Source organism: Paralichthys olivaceus, chromosome 12, assembly GCF_024713975.1.
Source record: "Paralichthys olivaceus isolate ysfri-2021 chromosome 12, ASM2471397v2, whole genome shotgun sequence".
NCBI classification, from domain to species: domain Eukaryota; kingdom Metazoa; phylum Chordata; class Actinopteri; order Pleuronectiformes; family Paralichthyidae; genus Paralichthys; species Paralichthys olivaceus.
This window is the reverse complement of record NC_091104.1, coordinates 9,247,044-9,274,898: the sequence shown is the minus strand read 5'-3', so window position 1 is coordinate 9,274,898 and position 27,855 is coordinate 9,247,044. Positions and strand designations below refer to the sequence as shown.

General features: G+C 41.3%; 4 protein-coding genes across 23 annotated transcripts in view; 2 read left to right on the top strand and 2 right to left on the bottom strand.

Annotated features, from left to right (window-relative positions):
• The window catches only part of syne1b (spectrin repeat containing, nuclear envelope 1b), a 70,973-nt gene extending 62,869 nt beyond the window's left edge, over positions 1-8,104 (top strand). For 14 of the 19 annotated variants that reach the window (XM_069535892.1, XM_069535890.1, XM_069535898.1 and 11 more), the window contains 11 exons: positions 27-354; positions 730-798; positions 1,499-1,626; positions 1,839-1,965; positions 2,172-2,383; positions 2,550-2,750; positions 2,903-3,031; positions 3,520-3,732; positions 4,038-4,130; positions 5,015-5,073; positions 7,059-8,104. In XM_069535892.1, coding sequence (XP_069391993.1) covers positions 27-354; positions 730-798; positions 1,499-1,626; positions 1,839-1,965; positions 2,172-2,383; positions 2,550-2,750; positions 2,903-3,031; positions 3,520-3,732; positions 4,038-4,130; positions 5,015-5,073; positions 7,059-7,302 — 1,803 coding nt within the window. In that variant the 3' untranslated portion in view covers positions 7,303-8,104. The remainder of the gene's footprint in view (positions 1-26; positions 355-729; positions 799-1,498; positions 1,627-1,838; positions 1,966-2,171; positions 2,384-2,549; positions 2,751-2,902; positions 3,032-3,519; positions 3,733-4,037; positions 4,131-5,014; positions 5,074-7,058) is intronic. The other 5 variants (XM_069535899.1, XM_069535895.1, XM_069535887.1 and 2 more) reach the window with 3 other exon arrangements.
• A 50-nt stretch (positions 8,105-8,154) lies between these two features.
• Positions 8,155-11,471, bottom strand: ccdc170 (coiled-coil domain containing 170). Its single transcript, XM_069535901.1, has 8 exons — positions 11,377-11,471; positions 11,024-11,206; positions 10,233-10,523; positions 9,846-10,046; positions 9,591-9,764; positions 9,218-9,460; positions 8,757-8,960; positions 8,155-8,569 (listed from the first exon to the last, which is right to left on the bottom strand). The coding sequence occupies exons 1-8, from the start codon at positions 11,392-11,394 to the stop codon at positions 8,300-8,302; spliced, it is 1,584 nt and encodes a 527-aa protein (XP_069392002.1). The 5' UTR covers positions 11,395-11,471; the 3' UTR covers positions 8,155-8,299.
• A 943-nt stretch (positions 11,472-12,414) lies between these two features.
• rmnd1 (required for meiotic nuclear division 1 homolog) lies at positions 12,415-16,557 on the top strand. Of its 2 annotated transcripts, none has more exons than XM_020098019.2 (12): positions 12,415-12,617; positions 13,275-13,729; positions 13,832-13,937; positions 14,045-14,120; positions 14,548-14,587; positions 14,694-14,794; positions 14,870-14,976; positions 15,064-15,128; positions 15,267-15,343; positions 15,788-15,908; positions 16,004-16,120; positions 16,278-16,557. In XM_020098019.2, exons 2-12 carry the CDS (start codon positions 13,295-13,297, stop codon positions 16,308-16,310), a joined length of 1,278 nt encoding a protein of 425 aa, XP_019953578.2. In that variant the 5' UTR covers positions 12,415-12,617; positions 13,275-13,294; the 3' UTR covers positions 16,311-16,557. The 2 variants fall into 2 exon arrangements, with proteins under 2 accessions (XP_019953578.2, XP_019953579.2); XM_020098020.2 differs by lacking the exon at positions 12,415-12,617 and adding an exon at positions 12,642-12,801.
• A 1,075-nt stretch (positions 16,558-17,632) lies between these two features.
• Positions 17,633-27,817, bottom strand: akap12a (A kinase (PRKA) anchor protein 12a). The gene is made up of 4 exons (XM_069535900.1): positions 27,576-27,817; positions 25,335-25,434; positions 17,896-25,195; positions 17,633-17,774 (listed from the first exon to the last, which is right to left on the bottom strand). The coding sequence occupies exons 1-3, from the start codon at positions 27,681-27,683 to the stop codon at positions 17,913-17,915; spliced, it is 7,491 nt and encodes a 2,496-aa protein (XP_069392001.1). The 5' UTR covers positions 27,684-27,817; the 3' UTR covers positions 17,633-17,774; positions 17,896-17,912.
• Positions 27,818-27,855: the final 38 nt, after the last annotated feature.

Below are 27,855 nucleotides of genomic sequence, written 5' to 3'. Positions count from 1 at the left end.
ACCTCAAACCTTTTTTTTCTCGTCAGCTTGTAGACGATGATACTGAAGTGTCATTCTCGGACCGTGAGCTGGAGCTGGACGAGCCCGGTGATTTGTCCAGCCTGCCGTGGGGTGAACGTTTGGGGGATGGTTTCCTGTCACCTCTGCCTTCCTCTGGCCGCTCTGCCTCCTTGGCGGCCCAGCTACGGACCGAGCGATCAGGCAGGGACACTCCAGCCAGCGTGGACTCCATCCCCCTGGAGTGGGACCATGACTATGACCTGAGTCGCGGGCTGGAGAGCGCTAGCAGGGCCCTGAGAGAGCAGCAGAGTGAGGAGGGAGAATTCATCCAGCGGCCTGCCTCGGCCTTGTCAGGTTAGTTTCCACACAAACGTACACAAAGTAAAATGTCAGATCTTTAACAGACATCTGTAATAATGTCTAAAAATACTTGTGAAAATTGTTTCTGAGATGCAAAAAGCAGTGAATGCTACAGTTAGGTTTAGTTTCTATGAAGATCAAATGCCTCAGTCCAGCTGAAATGTACAAGAGCATGAAACTGAAAACCAACTCGCGACACAGAAAAGTATAAGTATAAACAGAGGGACAAGTTTTTTTCTGTGACTGAACTCCATCCATCTGGTGGTGCATCAAACAAAGATACAAACAACGGGTGAATGTCAAAGCTAATGAGTTCAAACAGTGTAATGCCCACTGCTGAATGTGTGTACTGTACAATGTTTCTTCCAGATGTAGTGATCCCAGAGAGCCCTGAGGCCTATGTTAAACTAACAGAAAAAACTCTGAGGTCCTCCACTGGTAGGCAACAGCAGACCCCAGCATGCTCATGTGTTTGGGGGCAGAAATAACAGTCGCACTTTGAGTGACACATCACTTATAGTCTAGCCTTGAACTTTAATTTGTGTTTATTTCCACTCTTGTTCACTCTTCGGACACACACTGGTCTCACTTTCTAACACCAGGGGACAGGATCAATTCCATTTTTCTTTCTTCAATTCAGTGGTTCAGCTTTTTTCCTTGATTTCAGCAGAACCGAAATGGAATTCAGCCTAGCCCTTATTTCTAACTGGCTTTCTTACTTTGGTTTGACTTGCAGTGTGCTGTGTAGCTAACCTCTGGATTTTCTGAATGTGCATTTTGTGTTACAGAAAAGCATGTTGTTTTATTGTCACTGGGAACAAGTCTGAACTTCTTGCTAAATGGATTGCAGATTTGTTCAAAATAGATTTTTTCTCAGTCTCCGTTCACACAGAGACATATTACCATTGAGAGAGATGCTTTTGAACGCTGTAATTCAAATTAAGGATGAAACTCCTGATGTAAGCAGGACAGGAGAGAAATGCAGTGAGGCAGAAGGTCACTTCTTGCTCTCTACGTCTGATTTCTCTGTCTGAACGGGGTCTTACTTCTTCTTGGGTTGAGTATGTTTCACGTGACCATTATGATTGAATGTTGAATCATATTTTGCGAAGATGACCAGATGTTGTTGTATCTCCAGGGGAGGTTGCCTCTTCTGACTCTCACATTCACCCTCTGGACGTCAGCCGATTCCTGCAGCAACAAACGGAGAGCACCCGCAGCCGCACTCCAACAAACACGGAACTGGATGCCTCGTACTTGGGATACGTATGTGTCACGCAACGCACTCTTACCACTCCATAACATTATTACTAAAATCATGTCTATTTATAAGCAGTTTAACAACCATCATACTGAGTTTCCATATCATATTTTGGTAGCTTATAAAATGCCACCAATTACATTTAGTGCAGTGCTTACTTAAAAATATTTAATATCTGCTTCTGCTATGCCTGAGCTCTATCACATCCGTTCTGTAGATGCGGCTGCTGGGTGAGTGCCGTGGCAGTATTGACACAGTGAAGAGGATGGGCATTGAGCTGAAGGAGGAGGAAGACGCAGTGTCTGGACTGGCAGATCCCAGTAGCTCAGACTCCCAGACATCAGGTAATGATGAGTCATTTAGGAAGTACCTTTAGGTTTAAAAGCTGGAGGAACGGAGCCAGTGGACAGGGAAGAGTTGACAAATGTCTAAATTTTAAGGCCTTTCAAAAATCAATTTAGGATCATGTCCAAAATATCTGAATTTGAGTGGCTAATTAACTTATTTTATTCAAAGAATGAAAATGAAAAATGAAAATTCTGCACCCTAGGTGTGATTGAACGCTGGGAGCTCCTGCAGGCTCAGAGCCTCAGCAAAGAGATGCGCACAAAGCAGAGCCAGCAGCAGTGGCAGCAGCTGAACTCAGATCTGAACAAAATCTGGACTTGGCTCGGAGAGACGGAGGAGGAGCTGGAGCAGCAGCGGAGGCTGGACCTCAGCACCGACATCCAGACGATTGAGCTGCGCATCAAAAAGCTCAAGGTTTAAAAGTTGTTCCTATACCATGTCACTATTCTATGTTTATTATTTTTACAGTCAGCTTAGATGTCTTTAACATTTGAAACCAAGTCCTTATATTTGGCTCCTTGTATTGTCAGTAAAGTAAGATCTCTTTGTTACTTACTGTGTATTAAATACTTTTCGACAGGAGCTGCAGAAGGCTTATGATAAGCGCAAGGCTATCGTGCTGTCCATCAACCTGTGCAGTGCTGAGTTTGTGCAGTCAGACACAGAGGAGTCCAGAGAGCTACAGGCCAAACTGAAAGATATGAACAACCACTGGGACAAACTGTGCAGCTCATTGGAGGAGTGGAGGTCTTCACTAAAGGAAGCGCTCATGCAGTGTCAGGTTAGTGCCACTCACTATCTCAACACAGCAGCCTTGATGGGCAAGTTCACAGAATCTTGTTTGGACAAAGCGATTCCTCTGTATTTATTAATTTCCCTAAACATGTTCAAGAGTTGAATCTCTAAGTTCCTGTTTAACGTCCTGATCAACAGGACTTCCATGAGATGAGCCACGGTCTACTGCTGTGGCTGGAAAACATCGACCGCCGGAGGAACGAAGTGGTTCCCATCGACCCCATCCAGGAGAGTGACACCCTCCATGAGCATCACAAAACACTGACGGTACAGAACAATGACCTTATTGATTCCATCAGTATGTTTAGTAATAAGAATTTAAATTAAATTGAGAACAGGCACAGTCGTTTGTTATCAATGCATGTTGGTTGTAGCAGGAGAGTTTTCTAAGTAGTATGTTTATATACTTATATTTATGTTTCCCTCAGAGGAATTTAATACAAATATCTTCTTGAATAAAGGTCATTTCCTTAAATTTTGTATAAATTACAAGTTATATTTATCTATTTACTTTTTGAAAATCATTCATGGTTAATCATTTAAATCGTTATTTGGATCATGATCATAAAAACAGTTTTACTTTGAATTAATTCCGTCTTCTTCAAAGCCTTAAGGTCACAGTCATTAGAGTGAGTCAAAGCAGAAATATACATCCTGGGTAAACACTAAAGTTCACTGACACCTATTTTAATGATAGGACAGTGTGTGTGTTTCTGTTGCTTCAATTATTTTTGAAAGTATGTTTTTCTACACAGCAAATCCGCCAGGAGCTCCTGGACTCTCAGCTGAAAGTCGCCTCGCTACAAGACATGTCCCTCCAGTTGCTGGTCAACTCTCAGGGCAGCGACTGCCTGGAAGCCAAGGAGAAGGTTCATGTCATCGGGAACCGGCTCAAACTGCTGCTAAAAGAAGTAACCAGAGACCTGAGAGAGCTGGCCAAGATTCTGGACATCACAAGTAGCCAACAGGTAGAGCTTCACTCAGTTTATACCTGTCCAGGGTCAACAGATAGGATCCTGCATTGTTGAGAAAGATAATACTGTACAACAAAAATTAATTTTTCACATAGAATAAATTTTTCCATCACAGAACTATAAATCTTTTTTTAAACTAAATATATTATGAATATCTTTACCGTATATGGTTCATTTGGAGGTTCAAGTTTTACAGTTGTAGTGGAAGCTTTCAGTAGGTGTTATTTATTTTACTAAGTTTATTTAACGATGCAATTCACAGAACTGTATGTTTTAGAGTTGTATTCGTATTTTGACAGGATCTGTCCTCTTGGTCATCTGCTGATGAGCTGGACACATCCGGTTCCCTCAGTCCCGTGTCAGGACGGAGCACGCCGAGTCATCGACGATCGGTAACGTTTGCACCCACCTGTTCAGGCTGCTCTATGAGGAGCCAGGTGTTTGGTGACCCCTCTGAGACACTGCACATAGTACCTTGTGCCCTGAATGCCCCACTGAAGGCCCAGTTCACCTCTGCCATCCCAAGATCTCTCCTCACTCTTTTCTACACCTCTACTACCTGCTTTACAATCACACCCTTTGAAATCTGAACCTCTCGGAGCCTTTTACTCTTACTCTTGCATGTCGTCTTTTCCCAGAGCAAATCCTGCTAGAAAACTGGGAATTCCTTTTTCATTTCTTCCTTCCCCTTCTTGGTAGACTAACCAAGTGATCACTTTTTCTTTTCCACTATTTTCAAACTACTAAAACTATCCTACGGAAATCTCCTTCCAATTGACTTTCCTCTAATTTTGTTTTTATCCTCGTAGTGTTATCCCCATAACACTGGTTAGAAACAAATTACCAAAGACATATGGAAAGTATGATGTTATGATGTAGTAAGCGTGATATTATATATATTTTATACTGTAAGCTACAGAATGAGAGAGCAATATTTTGACTTTAGTCCTGAGTCATATTTATTTAAAGATCAGTCCAAATAAGCATGTTGCTGCTTTTACTATGTGTATGTTACTGAATATCACTGTTATCAATGAGAGTCATGCATAACATTGCATAATCTGTAGCTTCCTATTGCAGTCACTCTGTTGCAATCTCAAGCCAAAGCCAGAATCCTTATTATCACAGGATACAAAATCTATCACCTTCACGTATGATTTTGTTGCTGCCCTTCTTTCATTTTTTGGGATTTCATCGGTAGCTTTGTCTTGATTTGCCTGGACTGAAACATACTTTCTTTCTTTTACCCCCCCTCCCCCCTGTTCATTGCAAACAGCAACGGGGCAAAAGTAGTCTGTCACAGCCTGGACCGTCTGTGAGCAGTCCACACCACAGGTACCTTTCTGTTGGTTTCTAGCACACCCAGAAGATAATGGAACTCATCAGCCCATGATGCACTTGGAGGCTGATCCCCAAGTCTTAAACGACAGCTGAGTTTAAAAGAGCTAAAAATCTTAAAATTCAGATTCAGATGCATGTGCCAGAGTAGCAGCTCATGATCTTGAATTCCATCATCTTCTGTAAGTCTAGACACTGTGTGTAGGTTAGGTGATGAGGTGAGTGGCAGCCCACACATCCTTGATAATAGCTTCACAAGGAATGGTGCAAGGCCTCTTCTCCGCCAATGTCCTCGGCTGCTTAATATCGCTAACCAGAGGGCATTTCTTGCGTCTTACACAAATATTCTTCTACGTCTGACTAGTCCTCGCTATTACTGAGCACACACACACCTTTACCTTTCAAATGGCCAAGCCAGGAAATGTCTGCAATGAACAATGCAAAGGCTGCAGTTTCTCTTTCTCTCACTCTCTCTCTCTCTTTCTATCTCTCTCTCTTGTGTGTAACATTTCTTCTTCTTCTTCCTCCTCTTCTTCTTTATGCTGTTGCTGCTATCACACTGACTCTCCACCATCCCCCCCCCCCCCCCTCAGTGTCTCATCTGTGAGTCTGTCTTGCCTCTCAGGTCTCCATTTTGTGAAGTGGTCAAGGGGCACTTCAGCAAACTCAATGAACATCACTGTCATGAATATCCATGCATTCCTGGAGTCACAGATCACATGAGTTAAATTTGAGAATGTTGCTGCAGGCCTACTTTCCCTCCATATTAAAATACATACATGAATTGGTGTTAGAGTATTAAGTAAACATGCTTTACAATTATTCACTTTTACTGACAACGTCCTCTAAACTTTGAGAAAATCTGAGGGTGATGGTGATAATAAACAATGCAAATAAAGAGTATGACATTTTGGGAAACAGCAAAGCTAAGCTATAGCTCATGGACTGCATGTACGATATGACAGCTCCCCAGAAGTGAAGCCAAAGAGTCGGAATCACCTCCTGGTGGCTGGCTGCAGAAGACGTCTTCCATGTTAGACAATGGGACATGGACCAAACTAAAAAGTCTAAATATACGTCAGATAAAATGTTCTATTAGATGGAACTGTGGGACCTTGATACAGCAGTTCCATCCCCTGATAGCTACTGTGCAGGCTGGATAATTTGGCTTAATTTCTGGACAGCGTGTTTATCTTTACATACAGTCGATGATCAGAATGGTACCAATCTTCTAACCCTCAGCAAGATCTGCATATTTCCCGAACTGTTCATTTCAAAAAAAGTGAAACTACTTTGTTAAAGAAGATCTTTCTAATGGCTATGCTTTTCTTGTCTCGGCATGCTTTGCATTTTTCAACAGGACACAAACTTCCAAAGAGTCCTTTTAAAAAAAACAATCTGATTATCAGCTGGTACTTGCAGCATGCCTGTTGTCTGTCGTCCTAACACACTTTGCAAAGGAATGCAAGCTCACACATTAAATGCATTTGTTTAGTGCAGAATGCCTTGTTAACTGTTCTTGTGACTGTCTTTGTAGTTGTGTTTATCCACCCAGTCTCAGTCAGCATGCAGATCACAATGTCAAACATTGTTCCAGCATTGCTTTGAACCATGTTGACTGTGTCTGTGAACGCAGCATGGTGCTTACAACTGAAGCACTCTCATGCAGTTGCCCTGTCGCTGACCTGAGACCTTATTTGGATTGAAAACTGGTAGAAAATGGTGAACAGTGAAGTATATGGGGACAGGCTAATTAGATTAGAATGCAGTTACAGTTAAGTTTATTGAATCAGACTCATTTATAGGATATTATTATTGTGAACACACTGGCACATTTAAGATAACTTTCCTAATGGGATTAAAAAGTTAGTAAAACAGGGATTCGGGTGAGAAAGCAGGTTCTTGTTTGTTCCTATAGATCGATGTGCTGAACTAAACCTGAGTCTGTGCTGCGTTGTCAATGCGTGTTTGTGTGTAATCAGGTCTCGCAGCGACGCTGGATCCGCTTCCTTCCCTTCTGATTCGGAGTCCTGGGTGGTTCGTAGGTCACCGTTTCTGAGGCGCATCCTCTGGGTGGCGTTGCCTTTTCAGCTCTTCCTGCTCCTGTTAGTGGTCCTTGCCTTCCTGCTGCCAATGTCTGAGGAGGACTTCTGCACTCAGTCCAACAACTTTGCTCATTCCTTCTACCCGATGCTCAGCTACACAAACGGACCACCTCCAGTGTAGGCTTCCCGTGTGGGCTTTTCATTTCAGTATTCTGCCGCCAGTATGAGGCTCCGTCGATCACGTGGGGAGCAAAGACTGATCTTGATCATTTTGACTGTAGAAGAAGAACAGCTGACCTCTACAGTAAATCTCTTTGTGTGTAGCACATAGGATCAAGCATCTCACCATCATCCTCTGTGTAATGCTCATGTATTAAGCAGCATCTTTGCTGAAGACAGTTTTTCCCACAGTGGACATTGTGGACATTGTGGACAGTGACGTAAACAAGCTGTATTTCTCTGAAGAAAACTGTCAGTGAATAGCACCAAAGTTAACTGCTGGAAAATAGCCTGTGAATTTGCTTGTAAGTGAAAAGTTTGTAAAAATAATACAATAATGACATTTATTATATCTCACACTGCAATTATTTTTTTACTCGTTGGCATGCAGTTCTGATCGTTGTTTTGATCCACCTACATCTGTCATTGTGTTTGTGGTAAAACGATCCATTTTTAACTTGATTTACACTCGTGAGAGATTCCTTTAAGCCAAGATATGTGTTTTAATATCAAAGTCAGACTCATCACTGTTACGTTAGTCATCCATGGTCTTTATACATTTTACTGTTTTTATTTTTTAAAGATACAAAATGCGACTTTAAGATTATGACATATAGATCTACTGTATATTTTGTATGACAGTCAGTTCAGTATCAAATGTATAACAGTCCAAGATTATTTAACGTGTAAATAATGGTGAAAAATTATAGAAATGTATGTATATGCGACCATGAAAAACAATGAATGCCAAATCCTTATTTTGATATTTGTCTTTTATTCTCTTTTTTTATTAACATTGCTGATATTTGTTCAGTGAATCATATTTTCTTCTGAAAACACAGACAGGAAAACATGGTTTCTGAGAATCTCATACTATATAAGGTCTATTTGAATTTCCACAACAATCCCCTCACATTGTAAGTGTGGTTTGGCTTGAAGAATAATGCATGAAAGGTTTCTTAAAGGGGAACTGCCTCTTCTGGACGAGCGGACCTGGAGGTAGAAACGTCCAAGGACAAGTTGTCAGGACGATCCTGGATTCGGCAGAGATGAGGCCTCCGGTGAGTAGGACATTGCCACGGCAAATTCACATGGTGATGAAGGTGGTGATAGTGATGATGAGTGTTGAGAAGGGTCTCCAGTGATTTGATGATTTCATGGTTTGGGAGAGGCGGGGCCGTGGCATCCAAACTGAGCATCTGGGAGACAACCATGCGGAAATCCAGCAACTGAAACATGGACAGAAAAATAGTGAATGGATTGTGTATTCTTGTATGTTAAGGAGAAAATACCAACCTGAAGACAGTATACTGAATATTTAAATAATTTTAACATTTGAACGTATCTCCCTTTTTTCTCTTCACATGGATTTACCATTGCAGAACAAATGTTTTGTAATATGCAGCCCCCCCTTACCTCCCTCTCTCTGTCAGACAGCTGAGCCAGGCTCTGTCTGAGGGAGCCCAGTTGTTGCTCGTCCTCTCGGGTCTTTTGCTCGTGGCTCTGAAGCTCTGAGCTCACTGAAGTCAGCTTCTTCTCCACCTTGGCCTTCCCCTCCACCATCCGCTCCAGCCTCTTTTTCTGCTCCTGCATGGTCTCACTCTGTTCCATGACTTTCAACTTGGCATGTCAGACAGAGGTGTTGAGTGAAACAACTTTTATTCAATTCATTTGTCAAGGAGACAAATTTGGTTTGATGCTCTTGGATATTATGCTTTAAATGTACATGGGTGATTTGCGTTACAAAATGTGTACACCGTTACAAAATACGATCAACTACTTTTCACCTATCTATACCTTAACAATACAAACACCAAACATTATGAGATGAAAATGCCTCTGGATCGACTTTGGGGCCGAACCCTCGTCCCCTCTACCTTGAGCTCGTTGGTGTGGGAGAGCTGGGCCTTGAGTTCAGTGTTGCTCTGCTTGGTGGCCCTCAGCTCGCTCTGGAGACGCTCTAGTCTTTTCTGCAGCCTCCTGGTTTCCAGATGTGCGTCATCTCGCTCCACAGCCAATGCTGAGCGACACCTCCTCTCCTCTTCCAGCTCCGACACCTTCTTCCTCAGGAGCTGGATGTGGAGTTCTTTGCTCTCCAGTTGGTCCTTCTGTGATTTCAACTGGAAAGTTTTGATCACAGGTGAATCACTGGTCATGCAATAGATGTAGATGTAGCTACACAAATAAAAGATGGTATCTTCATGATCAAATACCAGTTGCACACTTCTAGACGCTTGTAAAGACGCTTACCTTTCGCTGTAAACTGTAAGTGAGACTTTTGCTGTCCACCAGAGCACTTCCTTCTCTTTTGACAAGTTGTTCTGCACGTGACAGGATGAGTTTTAGCCTCATGTCGAAGCCCAGATCCAGAGCGATGCTGTCAACCGTCAGTGTCTCTGACAGCTGCTCCAGGAACTGCTCATACTGAAACAACAAATCAAGGACGTGCCACAGCACTAAAACTGTAATGAATAGTTTCATTTACTGTTTATGTTCTTTACTCACATGCTGTTGGCTGTGTCGCAGCCCGTCACGATGCATGTCTGCCGTCAGCAGCTCGGTCTCCAGACCCTGCAGTCTCTCTCTCAGGTCCTGGACTTGCTGCTCTGCAAGCTGCACCCTCTGCAGCGCACCGTGCTGGAGCTCCGTCTGCTGCTTCAGCTCCTCTGAGGCTTGACACAGCCTGGCCTCCATCTCAGACATCATCTGCAGAACAGACACACGCAGAAAATGAAGGTGTTTATTTCAGAGTAGGAACGTCTCTTTGAGAGGAGATGGATTCAAATCAAAGATACATCGTAGTGCAAAGTAACTACAAACATTTGCTTGAGTATTGTCCTAAACTGGAGTAATCTTTGTGTGATGTGATAGAAATCCCCACTGATCCCTCACCTTATCCAGTGTCTGTGAAACATCTCTCTCTGTGGGCAGGATGACGTTTGCAGACTTTGCCTGCAGCAGACCTGCCACCTTCCTCAGGAACGTCTGCAGTTTGTCTTCAGCTGCCTGAGTCTCTCGTTGACTTGACTGTAGTTTCCTCTCCAGCTCCTCCACCTGTTTCTCCAGACAGGTGGACTCTCGCCTCGCTGCCTCCGTCACCCTCTTGCTGGCATCAAGCCTCTCCATCAGGGTTTCTTTATCCATCTCAACACTCCTCCTTCCCACCTCCAGGCCATCCAACTCCTAAAAGAGAAAAAAACAACTTAAACACAACAATGTCAAAAGTAAAATGTCCTGGAGGAAGTCTTGTATGTGGTTTTTCAGTCAACTCCAGGAATGAAGTGACCATTTGAAATGATGAGTTCATCTCCTGTTTTGTTTTACTGAGAGATACGGTTTTAACAACCAGGGGGAAATCATAGACACTGAGTATTATAATTGTCAGTGCTCTATAATACTTAATTTACGTTCACTAAAATTTGAACTATTGAACATTTGACTACTTCTAAATTTAAAATAAACCAGTAAAGCTGTTTTATCCACCATTGTTCTATTCAATATGTGAAGTTAATGGTGAAACAGTTTTTACTGCTTTTGTTTTGAGAAATAAAACTTAAGGGAAAGAAATTAACAGTTAAATCAAAACAAAACATTCCAGCGTCTTCTCTGAATTTTCTGATGCGTGTATGGTAAACTAACTGATCTGTAAAATGGAGTTAGGAGACTCTTTGTTGTGTCAGTACCACTTTGAGTGAGTCGAGTGCTGCTGCACTGCTGGCGGCCTTCTTCCTCTCTCGGTCGAGCTCTGCCACCAGCCTCAGCACCGTCTCTCTGCTGGCTCTACACTCCACCTCAGACGATCGAACACTCTCCTCCAACACTGCAACTCTCATCTTCAGCCTCTCCCTCCCATTAGACTGATCCCCCTAATGAAGAAAACAGCAAAGAATGACAAGTAAAAGTTTTTTTACAAATTCCAAACACATTTTCACCTGATTTTCACTTCAATAAGAAGTTGTCAACATATGGAGGACTTTGTTTCTCAGTAATATCTTCCACACAGAGAGGTGGCATTCATTTATTTAGTTAAACATACCTCATCGGAGTTTTCCATAACTTATAGTTAGGTGTGTTGCAGGGGAAGTGGAGTGTTACTGAGTTACTGTTTTAGAAGTCTCCTGGCAACACCAAACACGGGCTATACCGTGCTCCACCACAGGGGGTGCTGTGAATGAAGACCTCTGACATTTAAAGACTTGATTCGTTTTAATTCAAGAATAAATCTCTGTATCAAAATCAATTACGATGCGTGGATTATAAAGTAGTAAACCTAAGAGACAAACATTTGGAAGAACATAAAGGAACGAAAAAGTTAATGAAGATGCACATGAAGGTCAACTCAGATGTGTTTTTTCGCCCTGATCTTAGACTTGCAGGAAGCCCTGTCTACAAGCATAGCCTCAACTGAACCATCGTTTTTTATATGATTTATATTGTTTAATATTTGCCAACACTTTACCTTAACTTCCCTTATCATAAGTGGATTTACCAAGATGCAACAGTCAGAATTACACAGAGGTTGTGACTTTGCAAGGAATGAATTGTGACATTTTGATGGGGCAAATTAAAATTATTTAATCAAACCTAAATACTTTTTTTTAGGACAGACAGAAATCCAGTACTACATCCAGCTGTAGTTCAATGCTTTCTGAAGTCCCATCCCCACTGATGAGTAGCAGACTTCACTAACTTCACAAAGCATTGAACTACAGCCGGGCTCATCTTTTTTTTGGTCCCCAGGAAACCTTTCTAATGTAGTTTCTGCAATTTGCAGCACGTTTCTGTATTTGCATGTGTGTTGTTGAAGTTCTTTCTTAATTCGCAAGTTTGACTTTCTATTTTCATGTGTTTTCTTTATTTGCAGTGCGTTGAGATCTCTCGGCCACCGTAGAAAACACTCAGTCCTCCTATAGTAATAAAAAATATGTAGGTAATAGTCGATACAAACACAAACTGTTTTGCACAGCAGCAAACAAAAGAAAGACAACAAGAGATGGGTTAAAAAAGAAAGAGAAGACCAGCTCAGTGTCTGAGCTCCACTAGAATCACCTCCCGAACCTGCCAGTCAATGCGCAGGGCACACACCCGGGCGCCGTTACGTCAAGCCAAACAGGAAGTGACCGGCTTCATAAAACTTTATTGACAAATACCCAACATGTTCGCCTGCTCTGTCCCTCAGGATCACACGTAAACAATCAAGAGAACCAGCGTCACTTCTCTGACACGTTCCATCCGTTCAACATCGTCATGTTGTGAGTCGCTCCTGTCTCAGCACTGGTAAGCTAGCTAACGGCTAACAGCTAACAGCTGCACAGTGAAGTGCAGCAGCATGTGAACCACTTCCTCTCTGCACACTTAGCTCCACATGTTCTGTTTATCGATGCTTTGTTATTCACACAAGCTGACTCAGTGTGAGTAGATGTTCACCAGACTGACAGAGGACCCTGTGGTTTCAGTCAAGGTCAGTCCTGCTGGTGTGGGTTCCTGCCAAACTGCAATAATGTAAATTACACTGGACATTAAACATATATAATTATTAAAGAGGCGATAGAAAGTAGTCATGACAATGATAATAGCAGTAATTATTATTTAGGTAACATTGCACATGATATTCAACTCGACATGATGCTCTAGTTAATTGGCTCTGCAGGACATTACAATGTGTTTATGAATGGTGCCTAATTAGGGTGTAGAACATTTCCGATACCGATATATTAGCTAGTACATATATTTTTTTAAATTATGCTGATTCCTAAAATCTCGTTATTAATTTTGAAGATGAAGAAATGTGATATATTGATTGATATTTTACATGAACTTTATTGTAAAGTTAGAATACATATTGTTATGTAAAACAAATCGAACTACATATATAGAACTTGGTCAACAGATCTATTGCTCGAGCTCTGATAACATCTGATCCCTGTGTTGTAGGTCACAGTCTATATGAGAAGATGCTCCTCCAGAAGTTGTGGTCCAGACTGGGAGCACAGTGGTCCGTAGGGAGGAAACCGTTCTGCATCCGTGCCACAGCCAGTGTCTCCCAGTCTGTCCAGCTTCATAAGTATGAATCCAAACCCAGGACTCGCTCTGACCCAGGGATCTCAAGGACCTGTTCCTTTAACACTCTTCACCAACAGCAGATACATAAGAGACACATCCTGCCAGCTTTAGGTGGATTTCAAAGTTTCAACAACGCTCTGTTCATTGACCCTGGGATGCTTAACAAATGTAGAAGTGGACAGAATCGCTTTTATTCACCAGACCTCGTGAAGTCGATGTTAAAGCCAACTTTAAAACCAGTGACGGTGCCTGGGAAGAGGGTTCCCAAAGGACCAAGAACAAAACAACCTTCGAGAGCCAACCAGCCGTCTCAGAAAGAGGACAAGGTGATGCAGCGGGTCATCGGATAAATGGCTGATGTTAATGTGTTGATATCATGTTAGTGTTTTAGCTTCCGTGATGAATCCAGCCCCATGTTTCCTCTGCAGGACATGCTGCAGTGTATCGCCTTTGCAACAGCAGATCAGTATCATCTGCCAACACTTTGCCATGACTTGATAAGCCACGGCTTCCTTGAGGTAGATCTACCGAGAGGTATGACGCCCACTGCAGAGAGATTTGATATATATAAATATATTTATATATATATAACGCTTGGATCAGCAACATCAACCATTTTATGAGTCATATTGTAATTTCAGATGCTTCAAATGTGCTGGTGATCAGCACAGACAAGGCTGCAAAACCAGATGACAACGCTGTCATGTTCTTCTTCAGGTAGAAAAAACATCGTCGTTTTCAAACTGCTTTGTTTTGGGTTTTGTTCTGAGTGTAAATAATGTGATGGTAAATTTTTTAAGAATTATTAAGGTACCACAATATGTAGTATTTAATTTGACAGGGCTGGGTATCATAAACTTTTTTTTTTTTAGTCCTGACGGAAATCCAATATCAAAAACTGTTTTGAAAAAAGGCAACAAAAATGACTTGGTCAGCTTCTCTGTTTGAGTTTGATTAAATATTGACCTTTTTATTCTAGGCAAAGTTCTTGTTTGACTGCTTGAATTAAGATGAATCACGTTTTGTTCAATGATGAAAGGAGTTATAGAAAAAACAGTCCATCTTTTTAAGGAAACAAATGAAGTTATAGTTTGTAGTTTTTTACATCGTATCATGTACTGACAATCCAATTCTGAAATTTCAGGGAGGGCTCAGCAGTTTTCTGGAATGTTGAGGAGAAAACGGTAAACAAAACTATTAATCATTTATAAAAATATGATATGTCATTAATTGGATTTCTTGTTAACTTCTCTGCTCCAGTGTAGTTCTTCAATGTCTCTGTCTTTATAGATGAAAAGTGTGATGAGAATACTGGAACGCCATGAGATCCAGCCTTATGAAGTAGCATTAGTTCACTGGGAGAATGAAGAGATCAACTACACTGTTAGCGAGTATGTTCTGCTCCAATGCTCAAACTAATTTTACCTTCACACTAGCTGTCATAAAACAACTCTTTTCTCCCGCAGAGGAAATACAAAGCTTGAACGCGGAAACTTCATTCTAAATGACTACATTGATCAACATGATGCTGTTTTGGAGAAATTCGCCTTTTCAAATGCGTTGTGCTTGTCAGGTGAGAACCTTCAACTGCAAACCATAAAGTTGTGTGTTGTTTTGTTGTTGCACTTCCACTCCAGTCACCTCTTTCTTTCTCCTCCAGTGAAGCTGGCCATATGGGAGGTGGCGTTAGACGACTTTGTAGAGTCAATTCAGTCAATTCCAGAGGTACAGTGGATATTACCAGCCAGCGGCAAGAGATAAGGAAAAGCTGATGATGTGTTATGAGTGTTGTTTTTTAGTTTTATTTTAGAACATCAGTGCTTCCCTTAATGCTAATGCCCTTATGTTTTCTCCCTCACTCAGACGCTGAAGGCTGGCAAAAGAGTGAAGTTGTCCTCTGCAGAGGTCATGCAGAAAATAGGAGAGCTGTTCGCTTTAAGGTAAATTCAATTTTGTCTAATTGGAGTTTACTGGCAACTGCAGACTTTTGTTTTTTTTCTCAAGTTGGTTTGTTAGCAAGATTACACAACAATGACTGAACAGATTCAAAGGAAACTTAGTGGAAGGATGTGGAATGGGTCAGAGAACAACTCCTTTTAGGTTGGTGCAGATCCAGGATTTCTTTTTTCACTTTCTTTAACAGTGTTTATCAACGTTTTCCCACGGAATGATGAAAAAAGATGAGGCACATTTAGGGAACAGATATCCATGAGAGTGTGAAATTTAGATATCAGCTGTACGGAGTGCAGTATATGGTGTATTTATGGATAGATAGATAGATAGCTAGAAGAGCTGTTGACATTAACTCCAGTCTCTTTTATAAAGTATGATTTTCATATTTATGAGTTTTGTATTTACACCCGTATTTACACCCTCCTCCTCAGACACTGTATAAACCTGAGGTCCGACCTGCTCCTCACACCTGATTTCTACTGGGACAGAGAAAACCTGGAAAAACTCTACGAGAAGACCTGCCTGTTCCTCAGCATCAACCGCAGGGTCAATGTAAGTAAATCAGTCTCTTAATATAGAGAGCCACTCTGATTTCCACTGTAAGAGGCTTTGTTTCTGATCTGGACTCAGTTTTCTTTGTTTCTCAGGTTGTGAATGAGAAGCTGGAACATTGCACACAGTTGACAGACCTCATGAGGAGCCACCTGAGCGAGAAGCACAGCTTGAGGTTGGAGTGGATGATCGTCATCCTCATCACTATAGAGGTGAAGGAGATCTTGTATACCTTATTTAAGAATGTAATGTTATTATTCATCAGAGCAAACCTGCTTTCGCCACGCATTCTCAAACTGCTGCAGCTAAAAACACTTACAACATCTACCAATAAAATAATATTACATCTGTTGTTTATTGTCCTTGTAGGTGATGTTTGAACTTGGAAAAATGATCTTCTGACTTGCTCCTCCAATGATGCACTAATCCAAAAATGCACTAGAAGCTACAAAGGAAGAATGCTGGACTTTACAAAGGTACTCTGTCAATGTTTTCTAGAAGCAGCAAGAACGATGAGGTGGACCTGAACATTTCTGAATGTATATTATGGTTATAGAGTCCAGACAATGAAGACATCAGTTTCATGTTTCCTGGGACTGTGAAAAACAAGATGTTGAAATATATTCAAATAAATCCAATTTCAAACTAACTTGAGTGCCGTGTTAAAGATAAAGTGAATTATCTGTTTGAAATGTGTTCCAGTTGTGTTTCAGTGTCAGCATGTTAAATATAAATTCAGTGAGTGATTAATGTCTCAACTCAACTTCAGATCACCAGAGGTTTCGTGCAATAAAAGAAAAACAAGAGTTTCAAATGTACAGAATTTATGCAAATATTGTTTTATTAATAAAACAGCAGTAAATATATAAACAGTTAATATAGGTCTGTATTTTGCATTTTGTAATTAGTCAACATTACGTTTCAGATCAGCGACAAACAGCCTGTCGTTACTTTCTGTCTTCTCTCACCCACACCACACAAAGTGATCACTAACTTCACAGTATCATTGATACCACAAGCTAACTGAGACCAGACACACAATAAAACATGATAAGTAAAGCTGCCAGTATTGTTTTAGGCTCTGCTGATTATAGTTTTATTCATGATGAATACATACTGTATGTTGAGATTAATCAAATATAGAGAGTAAATTATTACGGGGAAAAAACAAATATGTGTCATCATGCTCTCATCATGCTCTTTTGTCTATTTCATACTTTACAGTAAAAATTCAAAATGAGCACAGTGTCGCTTGTATTGGCATTAAAACAGTCGTTATGTACAAGTGAATATACAGATATACAAATATATATATATCTGCAGTATGCTGCTAATTGTTTTTTCTTGCATAGATTGGGAATTATGTATTTAAGCAAACATGGAGAATGATAAAACGTTTATTAACATAAATCGATACATTATTAAAGATATTTAATATCTACATATAATATATATATATATATATCAAGAAAAATGAGTGTGTCCTGTACCTGTGACGTACATTATGAATTCTGTTTTTAACAGATGTTGTCGAAGCAATTTACCATAAAAACAACAGATTTTCAATAAGAAATACCGCCATACTCTCCCAGACATATTCATTCTATTCTATCGGTATTCCAAATTGCACTACACAGCAAATCATGTAACCCCCCTCCCCTGAGAAGAGACGCATTTACCCAGTAACAAAATGTTGGGCTGCACCATTAGCTCACCCATAAGTGCATACCCACCTTCACCAGGACTGTACAAATAAAAGCAGACATGCCACAAACAAAACCCCAAACATGTCTCATGTAGTTTCTTCCACCAGTCAGGTCTTCTCTGGCTCGACTCCTTAGAATCTTCTTTTTTGATTGTCCAACTCTATGGAAAAAGGGATGGTATGAATGAATACACATAATTCAGTGAATATGATGATTTCAAGGACGTTCTCAGGCTGGATAATTGTTAAATTGATGTTACAACAACAAAATGCAAGACTTACCAGTCATCGACACAGGTTTAATCCCACTCCATCGTCATGATGTTTGCAGTAGCATTTTCTGGATCCTCAAGTGCAACAGCAAAATCTTCACCTTCACTCTCAGTTTCACACGTTTCTCCTTTTTCAAGCGTCTCCCCTTGACTTTCTTCTCCTTCAATCCTGGAATCAGCCATTTCAAACTCCTGCGCAGCTTCAAGTGCAACTGTTTCCTCCTGGTCACTTATTGCCTGATGTTCTGGAGGCTCCTGCACCTCGTGAAGGGACATCTCTGTTTCCTCTTGATTGTTGATGTCCTCCTCAGCATCCATCCACACATCCTGGTCATTTTCCTCTTCTGTGTGTTTGACAGGTTCTTCTGCTTTGGTTTCTTGTTCACACACTTCAGAGAGTAGTGGCTGACTCAGGAACACTCCTCTTTTCTCTTTTTGCCTCACTGTTTGGATCGTTTCTTTCGCCTGGACATTGGGGGTTCCTCTCTCTGTTGATTTAATTTGATCTACTGGTTCCACTATTTCCACTGTTTGCATTCCAACATCCAGAAGAACTGGTTGATTTATGATCACTGGGCTTTCTGTAGAATCTAAGTTTGCTGCTTGTGTGACTTCTGTTCCCTGAACTGTGACCTCAGTCACCTCTGTCTGTTTCTGTCTCTCTTCAGAATGTGCTGGATTTATCTCTTCTTTGGGTTCTACTACCTCGCATACCTCAGCCACCACTGTCTGTTTCATTGGTTCAGTTCTCTCTGTTGACGGTGGTGGAGAAGCCGGTTCCTTTGCGTGTCCAAACTGTATGTTAAATTTGAATTCTATCGAAAGGCTAGAGGGGGGCTCGACATTACCTACTGATGAGATCACTCCAGTGTTTTGGGGGACGACTAATCCGGTGTTCGCCGTTACAATCTCAATTTGTGGAGTTTGTGCTTCCTCATTTTTTTTCTTCACATCTGTCGTCGAGACATCTGCTTCAGACTTTTTCACTTCAGCTTCAGGCTTCTCTAAATCCTCTTTGGGATCATGGATCAAAACATCCAACCTTTCTGGAATATCAGGCGTTTGCATGAGGTTCTCAAACCCTTTTGTGGAGTCATCATTTATGACATCACATCCTTCATCTTGTCTTTCTTTGCATGTTACAATATCATCCTCCACCACTTTTTGATCCTCCACTTCACTTGACTCACTTTCAGGTATCTCAGTTTTCTCAGCCACAACATCCGTCTCTTTAATAACTTCTTGTTCCGTGTTGACGAGTTCTGATTCAGGTACTGTCTCTGGTAAGTTCTCCCTTACATGTTGAATAACTTCTTGAATGGTCACTTTGTTTTCTTCGCTCCTTATTATCTCTTCACTGTCCAATGTGGCAGAAAGTTTGTCTACTTCTTTAACTGTTTCGTGACACATATCCATAACTTCTTTGGTTTCTGTTACTCCTACCTCTAGCACTGTGTCAACAATCATCGTGGCTGATTTGACATCAACATCAACCACCTGCACTTGAATTCTATGATTATCCTCAAACTGTACCGATGGCACATTCATCATTTTAACCACACTACCTTCCTCGCCCGTCTTCGTCACATAGTTTTTCACTAATGGTGTTGTAGTCTCATTCGTCTCATTGAACCCGAGCTCACTTGCCACAGAGTCGATCAATGGTTCACAACTGTCTGATGTCGTCTCTATCAAAGTGTCAGGTATCGCAGCTGCATTGTCTTTTAGATAACATGTAATCACTTGGGCAACTATAGCATGCTGCACTGGAGCACTCTTTACCTCCAAACCTCGAATTTGACCTCTTTCTTCCTCAACACTGGATTGCACTGAACTGAGATGCACCTCGTGAATTGGTTCAAGTGAAACTGTGACATTTTCTACACAAGGTGTTGGGGTTACTTCAGAAAATACATTTATTTCACTGACCTGAGCACTACTTGCTTCATTATTAACAGAGGATACATGAACTGCTGTTATTGTCTGTATCTCATCTACAGCTTCAGGGATTTGGTCTTCCTGGCCAACATGAACATCTTGTGGTGTACTCTCCGCTTCCTGATCTTCATTTCTGCTTAAATCCTGATTCAGATCTGCCACAACTTTAGTCTCACCTTCAACTGTCACTGAATCAGTGGGTTCTGGATTGGGAGCGCTACTTTCCTCAGAACCTTGTTGGACTACATGAGCAGGCGTTGATGCCTCTACCTCAGGTTCTGTTTCAGTTGCAGTGTCATTTACATCAGCAGGTAATACCTCTGGTTCTTGAACATGTTCAGTCTTGGCATCCTCTCCCGATAGTTCTGACTCTGCACTGCCTTCAGCTGCACGTGCTACTTCATGTGCAACAGTTTCTTCTGGTGGAATCTGTTCGGAAATCACTTCCTTTTCAAGTGATTGGGCACTACCCTCTTCTGAATCTAGCATTGCTGCTTGTGCATCTTCTAATACCGGTTCTTGAACTAGTTCTTGAACATGTTCAGTTTTAAAAGCATCCACCGGTTCAATGACTTCAGTGAGAGGCTCTGTCTCCTCTTTTGGTTCATCTGTAATAGTTTCTGCCTCTATAGTGGTCTCTGGCGTAACTTCTATTTCAAGAGATTGAACACTACCCTCCTCTGAATCTAATTTGGATACTTGTACAGCCCCTGAAACCTCTGGAACTTTGTGGTGTTCAATATTTGGGGTATCTGTTTTCAGTTCTTTGTTTTCTGGCTCTCTGGGGTCAACTTGGTTTTCTGTTGCCTGTTGTTTTGTTTCTTCTGTAACAGTTTCTGCTGCATTATTGTCCTCTGATACTTCCTCTTGTGGTAATTGAACACTGTCCTCTGCATCTAATGAGGCTGCTTGTGTTGTTTCTAATGCGACTACTTCTTTGGCATGTTCAGTTTTAGCAGAATCTGCTTCTAGTTTGGTTTCCTCCTCTGCTTCAACATTACATTCGGTACCAGGCTCTGTTTCCCCTTTGGGTTTGTCTGTAGCTGTTGTTTCTGCTGGAATCTCTTCTCTTGTTTCCTCCTTTTCAGGTGATTGAACACCACCCTCCTCTGAATCTAATGAGGCTGTTTGCTCAGCTTCTAATGCTTCTGGTTCTTCAGCATGTTCAGTTTTGGCAGCATCGGCTTGTAGTTTATGTTCTGTTTCTTCCTCAACATTACATTCAGTGAGAGACTTGGTGTCCTCTTTGTCTGCAGCTGCTTCTTCTGCTGGAATATCGTCTAATGTTACTTTCTTTTCAAGCAATTGAATGCTGCCCTCCTCTGAATCTAATGTGACTAACGCTTCTGGTTCTTCAGCATGTTCAGTTTTGCCAGAATCAGCTTGCAGTTTGCTTTCATTCTCTGTTTCAACATGTCCTTTGGCAGGGTCCGTTTTCTCCTGTGGTGTGTCTGTAACTGTTTCTTCTGCTGGAGTAACTTCTGATATGACTTGCTTTTCATGCAATTGAGCACTACCTTCCTCTGAATCTAAAGAGGCTGTTTGTTCAGGTTCTATCGCTTCTGGTTCTTCAGCATGTTCCGTTTTGACAGAATCTTCTTGTAATTTGCTTTCTGTCTCTGTCTCAACATTACATTCAGTGAGAGACTTGGTGTCCTCTTTGTCTGCAGCTGCTTCTTCTGCTGGAATATTGTCTGAGGTTACTTTCTTTTCAAGCAATTGAATGCTGCCCTCCTCTGAATCTAGTGTGACTGATGCTTCCGGTTCTTCAGCATGTTCAGTTTTGACAGAATCTTGTAATGTGCTTTCTGTCTCTGTCTCAACATTATTTTCAGTGAGAGGCACTTTCTCCTCTTGTCGTTTGTCTGTAGCCATTTCTTCTGCTGGAGTACGTTCACTTATTGCCTCATTTTCAAGCAATTGAGCACTACCATCCTCTGAATCTAATGTTTGTTCAGTTTCTAACATTTTTGGTTCTTTAGCATCTTCAGTTTCCACAGAAGCTGCTTGTAGTTTGGTTTCCTTCTCTGCTTCAACATTATATTCAGTGACAGATTCTGTTTCCTCTTGGGGTTTGTCTCTAACCATTTCCTCAGCTGGGATGTCTTTAATTTTCAGTACTTCATTTTCAAGCAATTGACCACTACCCTCCTGCATATCTACTAATGTTGTTAGTACACTTTCTAACACGTCAGGATCTTCAGTATGTTCAGTTTGTGCAGCGCCTGCTTGTAGTTTGGTTTCCTTCTCTGCTTCAACATTAAATTCAGCGTTAGGCTCTGTGTCCTCTCTGGGTTTGTCAGTCACTTCTGCTGTGATATCTTCCTTGATTACTTCCTTTTCAATAAAATGACCACTACCCTCCTCTGAATCTAACATGGCTTTGCTTACAGCTGGTGATTCTTGCAAATCCGACTCTACTGGTTGATCTTGACTCTCAACTTGAACTTGATCTATGATTTGAGTCTGGTCTTCCTCCTCCACACCCCCATCTTTACTTTCTTCTGATACTGTAGCAGTTGATTGTACTTCTTGAGAGTTCATTTCTTGGGGCTCTTTTTCATCTTGATTTGCCCCTAGAAGAGAACCTTCATCTTCAACAGCTGCTCCACCTTCGGGTAGTATCTCTAAAGACCCAGCTTCATTTGCCTCAGATTGAGTTTTTACCAGATGCTGGCTCACATTATTAATTTCTAATTCATTTATCCTTTCTTCTGGATGTGAAACATTGACCTCATGCACTTCATCAACAGCCATTTCAGCAGTGACAACCTCCTTAGTGGGAGCATTAGACACAATTTCTGTGGAAACAGATTTATGGACTTCAGATATGCCCTCTATTTGGGCTGTTGTTGTGAGTTTGTTGATCATTTCCAGTTCTTCAACATTTAGTCCAATGCTAATGGAGGCTGCATCTGATTTCCCATGTATTTGTAGAATTGTTGGCTCTTCTTTTACAAATGTTTCAAGTATTTGATGCAAGACGGATCCAACTATTCTTTCTGAGTTAACCTCGTCTGAACACACTGGGACAACATTTGGACTTAAGGAGATGGATTCAACAACCTGATGCAGGAGATCCTCTGTAGGTTTGACCTCATATTCTACAGGGACTGGTGTTGTGTTGCCAGATGTGTTTGAAGACTCTGACAGCTGAGAAACTGCAGAGATCATCTCAGTTTCATCTGCTGTGGTAATGTCTACAGGCTCTGGAGCAGTTACAGCCTCAGATGTGATCTCTATCAGATCCTCAGCTATAGTGTCATCTGGAGCTGGCTCCTCAGGGACTGAAGCTGGAGTGGCATTGGTCTCTGTAATTATACCCTCCTCTGGAATATCACTGAGTTGTTGATGTTTACTGATTAACTCTGTAAGGTCCTCGGGTTCCTCATTTGAAGCAAGAGCTGTCGATGTTTCATTTTTAAAAGTATCCTTATCTTCTTGGACTTTCTTTACTTCCGGTTGCAGCCCATCACAAGGTAGGACTGGTTGAGACGTCTGATCACAGAGGTCTTGCTGCAGTTGATCATCTGCCTCCTTGGCTACATCACTCTCCACATCAGCCTCTGTTTTAATGTGAACTTCGGTTTCGATTGTATCAAACTCTGACAAGGGAATGACAGCTGGAGTCTCAGAGTCTTCATCACTTGAAACAACCTCCTTTTCAGCCTCATCAGAAGATACTTGGTCTTGATTTTCAGAAGACTTCTTCTTTTTTCTTGGAAGAAGTTTCTTTATTGAAAAGGAGGAATCGTCCTGATGACTTTCACTGTCAGACTGAATGTTATCTTTGCTTTCCACCTCATCCTTGGCTTTCCTTTTGGGAGTGACAAGTTTTTTAAATGATTTCCATGTTGATCCTCCATCACCCTCTGAAGGACTTCCTACATTGGGGGAAACTGTTTCATCAACTTCGTTAGAACTTCCTAGCGGCGACTGTCGCTTCTTATTGTCATTTTCAACTTGGGGTGATTCATCCTCAGAGTCTGATGTTTTTCGGCTTCTGCTTCGTCTCCTTCCTGATCCACACAAAACAGCTTCCCATGACACAGACGAATCTTTTCTTTTTTTGCCTTCTTCGGTGCTGTGATCTGATATTTGCCCTTTTTCACTTGGTTTTGTTTCCTCTACTGAGCCTGTGATTGGTGTCTCTTCACTGGTCAAGGAGGACTTCTTCATATGCTTTTTCGGAGTAACAAGTTTTTTGAAAGAGGCCCATGCACCATCCTCCTCTACTGCTGCCTCTGCAGAGTGTTGTTCCGGCCTTTCTTCTTTCTGGGTCTCAGCCGGCTTGGTAGGTGACATGAGCTGATCTGATAAGTGTTCTTCAGAGTCTGACAACATTGTATTACTTGATTTCCTGCCTCTCTGCTTTTTGGAGAGTTTCCTTAAACTTGACCCTGATAGGAACCATTTCATTGGACTGTCTTGAACTTTGTCTTGAGAGCTCATGTCAGGCTCATTGACAGTTATAGTTGCTGGAATTGCGGGAGGTGATTCCCCATCGTTCATCGGCTGAGCTGATGCTGTAGAGATGATCTCCTCCTTAGGTTCTTTTTCTATGTGTTCTCTCTCAACTGTAGTTGCTTCAACACCTTGTCCAATCTCGTCTTTATCCTGTTGTACTTCTACAGTTTTTTCTGTTTTCTGTTCTGTTTCCTTTCCTCCCATGTCCACCAGTTCTTTCTCAGTTGTCTCATCCCCTGTGGACTTCTTTTTCTTCCGTAGCCCTGAAAAGATTCCAGTTGTAAAAAACCTTTTCACTGGAGATACGACCTCCTCTGCCTCAGGGCTAGCTGTAGATGGTGTATGAAGGTCTTCCTCTTCAAGGGTGGCATCCTTTTGTTCCTGTAAGTCTTCAACTACAGGTGAAGGTGTTGCTGCCTCAGATTCAACTACCTCTTTGGCCTCTGTTGTTTTCTCCTCTGCATTTTCTAGTGTGTCTTCTGATGTAACATCTGTCAAGGTTGGACATGTTGTTGAATCATTGTCATAAGTCCCCTGTGTCTTCTGATCAATATTCGACTCAGCTTTCACACTTTCAGGTTCATCCGCCGTATCATCTGTGTTTTCTGGTCTGTCTGATTCGTTCTTGTTCGTTTCATCTGGTGCATCAGCTGTTATTTCATCTTTTTCTACTGAGCCTCTTTTTACCGTCAGTTTCAAACCAATGTTACTGAAGAATCTCTTAAAGCTTTCATTGATGTCATTCTGCTTTGCATCCATTTCAGTCATTTCCAGGGGTAGTTCTTCAATAGCATCGGTTTCTTCAGGTGATTCCTTTTGATTTATTTCAACATTATCTGATGGTGATCTTTCTTCTTTAAGTGGCCTCACTGTTTGTAAAACATCTTCCTCTGGAGAAAGGGACGCTAAACCAAAATAGATTTTAAATATTACAACACAACAGACTCAGGTGAAATTATATATTGTCTGAATTTCAACAAGTCTTGTTAAGATAATGCAAACTGTCTGTCAGGGAGCAATAATACACAACTTGTAAGAACTCACCCTCTGCAGCAATCGCATCACCACGGTGATCATCAACTTCTGCTATAGTGCTGTCTGCTTTTCCATTGATCTCCGAGATTTGCCCATTATTTATGAGAGACTGAAACAAAACATGAAAAAAAAGTACTGCAGTGACAATTCTGCCTTAGTCATAGACGAATGAATAAATCTGTTTGATTTTGTACTTCCATAAAAGCAAAGAATTTAAATCTTCGATTAACTGAAGGCTCAAAAGTCCTATTTTGTAAACAGCACAGAGGCACTGTTAGTTTGGTGTGATGATAACATACAGTTTAGTTTAACAACTCTAATTGTTCCAATCTCAAATTCGTGAGCCAGATTAGTCTGAAGAGTCTGAGCAGGCGATGGGGAATGAAAAGCACATGTCCTTCAACTAGTGTGAAGTAACAGTTAAACATAGTTAGACTCGGTTAAAAAAAGCTGCATGGGTCATATTCCCTAGTAACCCCAATTAGTACAGTGTTAGATATTGATAGTAGATTCGATTTCCAGCCATTTTCCTTCTTGCATGCACAGTACTTCCCTCTCTTTTATGCAGTACTTTTAGGTAGGCTCTGTTTTTGGACGTGTAATCTGTTACCCATTTAAATCAAACTACACATGATTTATTCTTTGAAAATGTGCCATCTAGCCAATACTTAACTTCTGCGGGTGCCTTGCAGTTGTATTTAAATTTATAATAATGTGACATAAGTTGATGGCAAATGAAATTGAGAGGATAAAAAACACTTCAAATGGAAACATTTGGAAATGCTAAAAGATTGATTACTGATTGCTTTGAGCTGGTTTTTACAGTCAAATGTTATTCACCTCTTGACAGTTACACCACTCCTTTATTAGCTGGGAAAACAAATCTCTTGGTTCTCAGTCATCCTGAGCCAGAATAGTAAAGTGTCACCAAACAGTTCGTACATCAAGTACAGAAAAACACAACAAAGATCTGTTTAATTGAGATTGCTTTGCAAACAAAACCAGTAAGTGTTGACAGATAATGTAGCTCATCAGTTGTTTGGTGAACAAAAACTAACTGAAGAAACATCCTTTAAAACTTAAGAATTCAGCATTAATGCATTTGTTAATAACATATTTTCCTCCATTATAAAATCACAAGAGTCTCAAAGGTCAGTGATGCCATTAGATCAACAAATCAAGTTATTTTTATTCTGACAGTACAGTGCTGTCTAATTGACTTCCTGCTCAGCGTGAGTCAGTGATCATGTTTTATACAAATAATCGATGTTGCCTCTACTGAGTGCAGCTCAGGGGAAATTCCATCTCTCCCCTGGGCTTCACTTAGGTTCTCCAAGAATGAGAGGTCATTATTCCTCCACGCTACTTCCCTCTTCATCTACAGTGCATTCGAACCACTGCAATGAATACAGGGTGAGACCAGGTCACCTCAAACTACCAAAGCAAGTCAGCAACAATTTGGAGCATTTACAGTTCCAAGAGTTCAATAACTTTTTACGTTGAACTTTTATATTCTACCTATTTGTTGTTGATTTCAAGAGCCAGGCTCCTGATAATAATTTAGATCTTTTAATCCAGCGTAAACCATTTCACAGCTCGAGATCGTCAGGCAGAGGTCTTCTGACTGTTCCAGAGATTAGGTTTGAAAATTTAAGGGGTCAGAGCCTGAAATGATGTCCCAGGGAAAAGCTGTCTGTCTGCGTCCGTGCCATCTTTATGTCTAAATGCACAGGAAAGCATTTCCTGATCTTATCTGAGTTGTGTAAACAATTCAGTTAAACTGTTTATTTTATTTATTTATCTTACTTTGTAACTATGTCATTGAAAGTGCTATATAAATTAGTGATACATTATTAGTATTAGTATTATGAGTAAATTGAATGACTTCATTTTGCATCTTTATGGAGAAATTGATAAATGGTCCTTTTTCTGTAACAACAAAGCTGAAAGCTTTTATTTATTATCATTAAAAGCCAGAATCCCAGAATAGCCCTGATGTGCTGCAGTTCTTTCCAATGAGACTTTCCCTGTATCTCTGGGTTAATGGAGATGTTGGCAGGCAGCAGCTGCACCGTCCTGACAGCAACAACATCCAGCATCAGCATTTTAGAAACATTTCAGAACTGATCTGTTTCTGCAGTGAAGCCGCAGGAACATGTGAGAGGAAACATGAAGTTTGTGCTCACATGCAGAAATGGTGCTGCAGGATCATGCAGAGATGCTGATGAGAGAGAGTGTGTGCCATGATACCTTGTCCTCAGTGCTGTGATCGACCCGAGCATCCTCCGGTGCTCCTCTCTCCTCCTCCCCCGCTGCCTCGGTGCTGATCTCCCGCTGCGCAGACTGAGCGTCTCCCATGTTTTTAAACGCAGTCTCTGGTTCACCGCTGCAGCGTCACTGTCCCAACAACTCATGGAAATATCCCCGAGCTGCTGCAGGCCGGAGCTCCGTGAGGGGCCGACAGCGACTGACCGCATCTGGCAAAACAATTTCTTTTTTTTGAGGCAAACGCCGCCCTGCAGGATCACAT

Bases quoted from the DNA above. Each gene is read 5' to 3' on its own strand.
- ccdc170 (XM_069535901.1), bottom strand. The intron at 10,524-11,023 runs GTACTGACACAA...TTTCTCTTTTAG, and splicing joins CACTCGACTCACTCAAAGTG to GAGTTGGATGGCCTGGAGGT. The intron at 8,961-9,217 runs GTAGAGGGGACG...TGACATGCCAAG, and splicing joins CCCACACCAACGAGCTCAAG to TTGAAAGTCATGGAACAGAG.
- rmnd1 (XM_020098019.2), top strand. From the start codon at position 13,295: ATGCTCCTCCAGAAGTTGTGGTCCAGACTGGGAGCACAGTGGTCCGTA. The intron at 14,795-14,869 runs GTATGTTCTGCT...TTTCTCCCGCAG, and splicing joins ATCAACTACACTGTTAGCGA to AGGAAATACAAAGCTTGAAC. The intron at 15,909-16,003 runs GTAAGTAAATCA...TTTGTTTCTCAG, and splicing joins GCATCAACCGCAGGGTCAAT to GTTGTGAATGAGAAGCTGGA.
- akap12a (XM_069535900.1), bottom strand. From the start codon at position 27,683: ATGGGAGACGCTCAGTCTGCGCAGCGGGAGATCAGCACCGAGGCAGCG. The intron at 25,435-27,575 runs GTATCATGGCAC...GTTTTGTTTCAG, and splicing joins ATCACAGCACTGAGGACAAG to TCTCTCATAAATAATGGGCA. The intron at 25,196-25,334 runs GTGAGTTCTTAC...ATTTTGGTTTAG, and splicing joins TGATGCGATTGCTGCAGAGG to CGTCCCTTTCTCCAGAGGAA.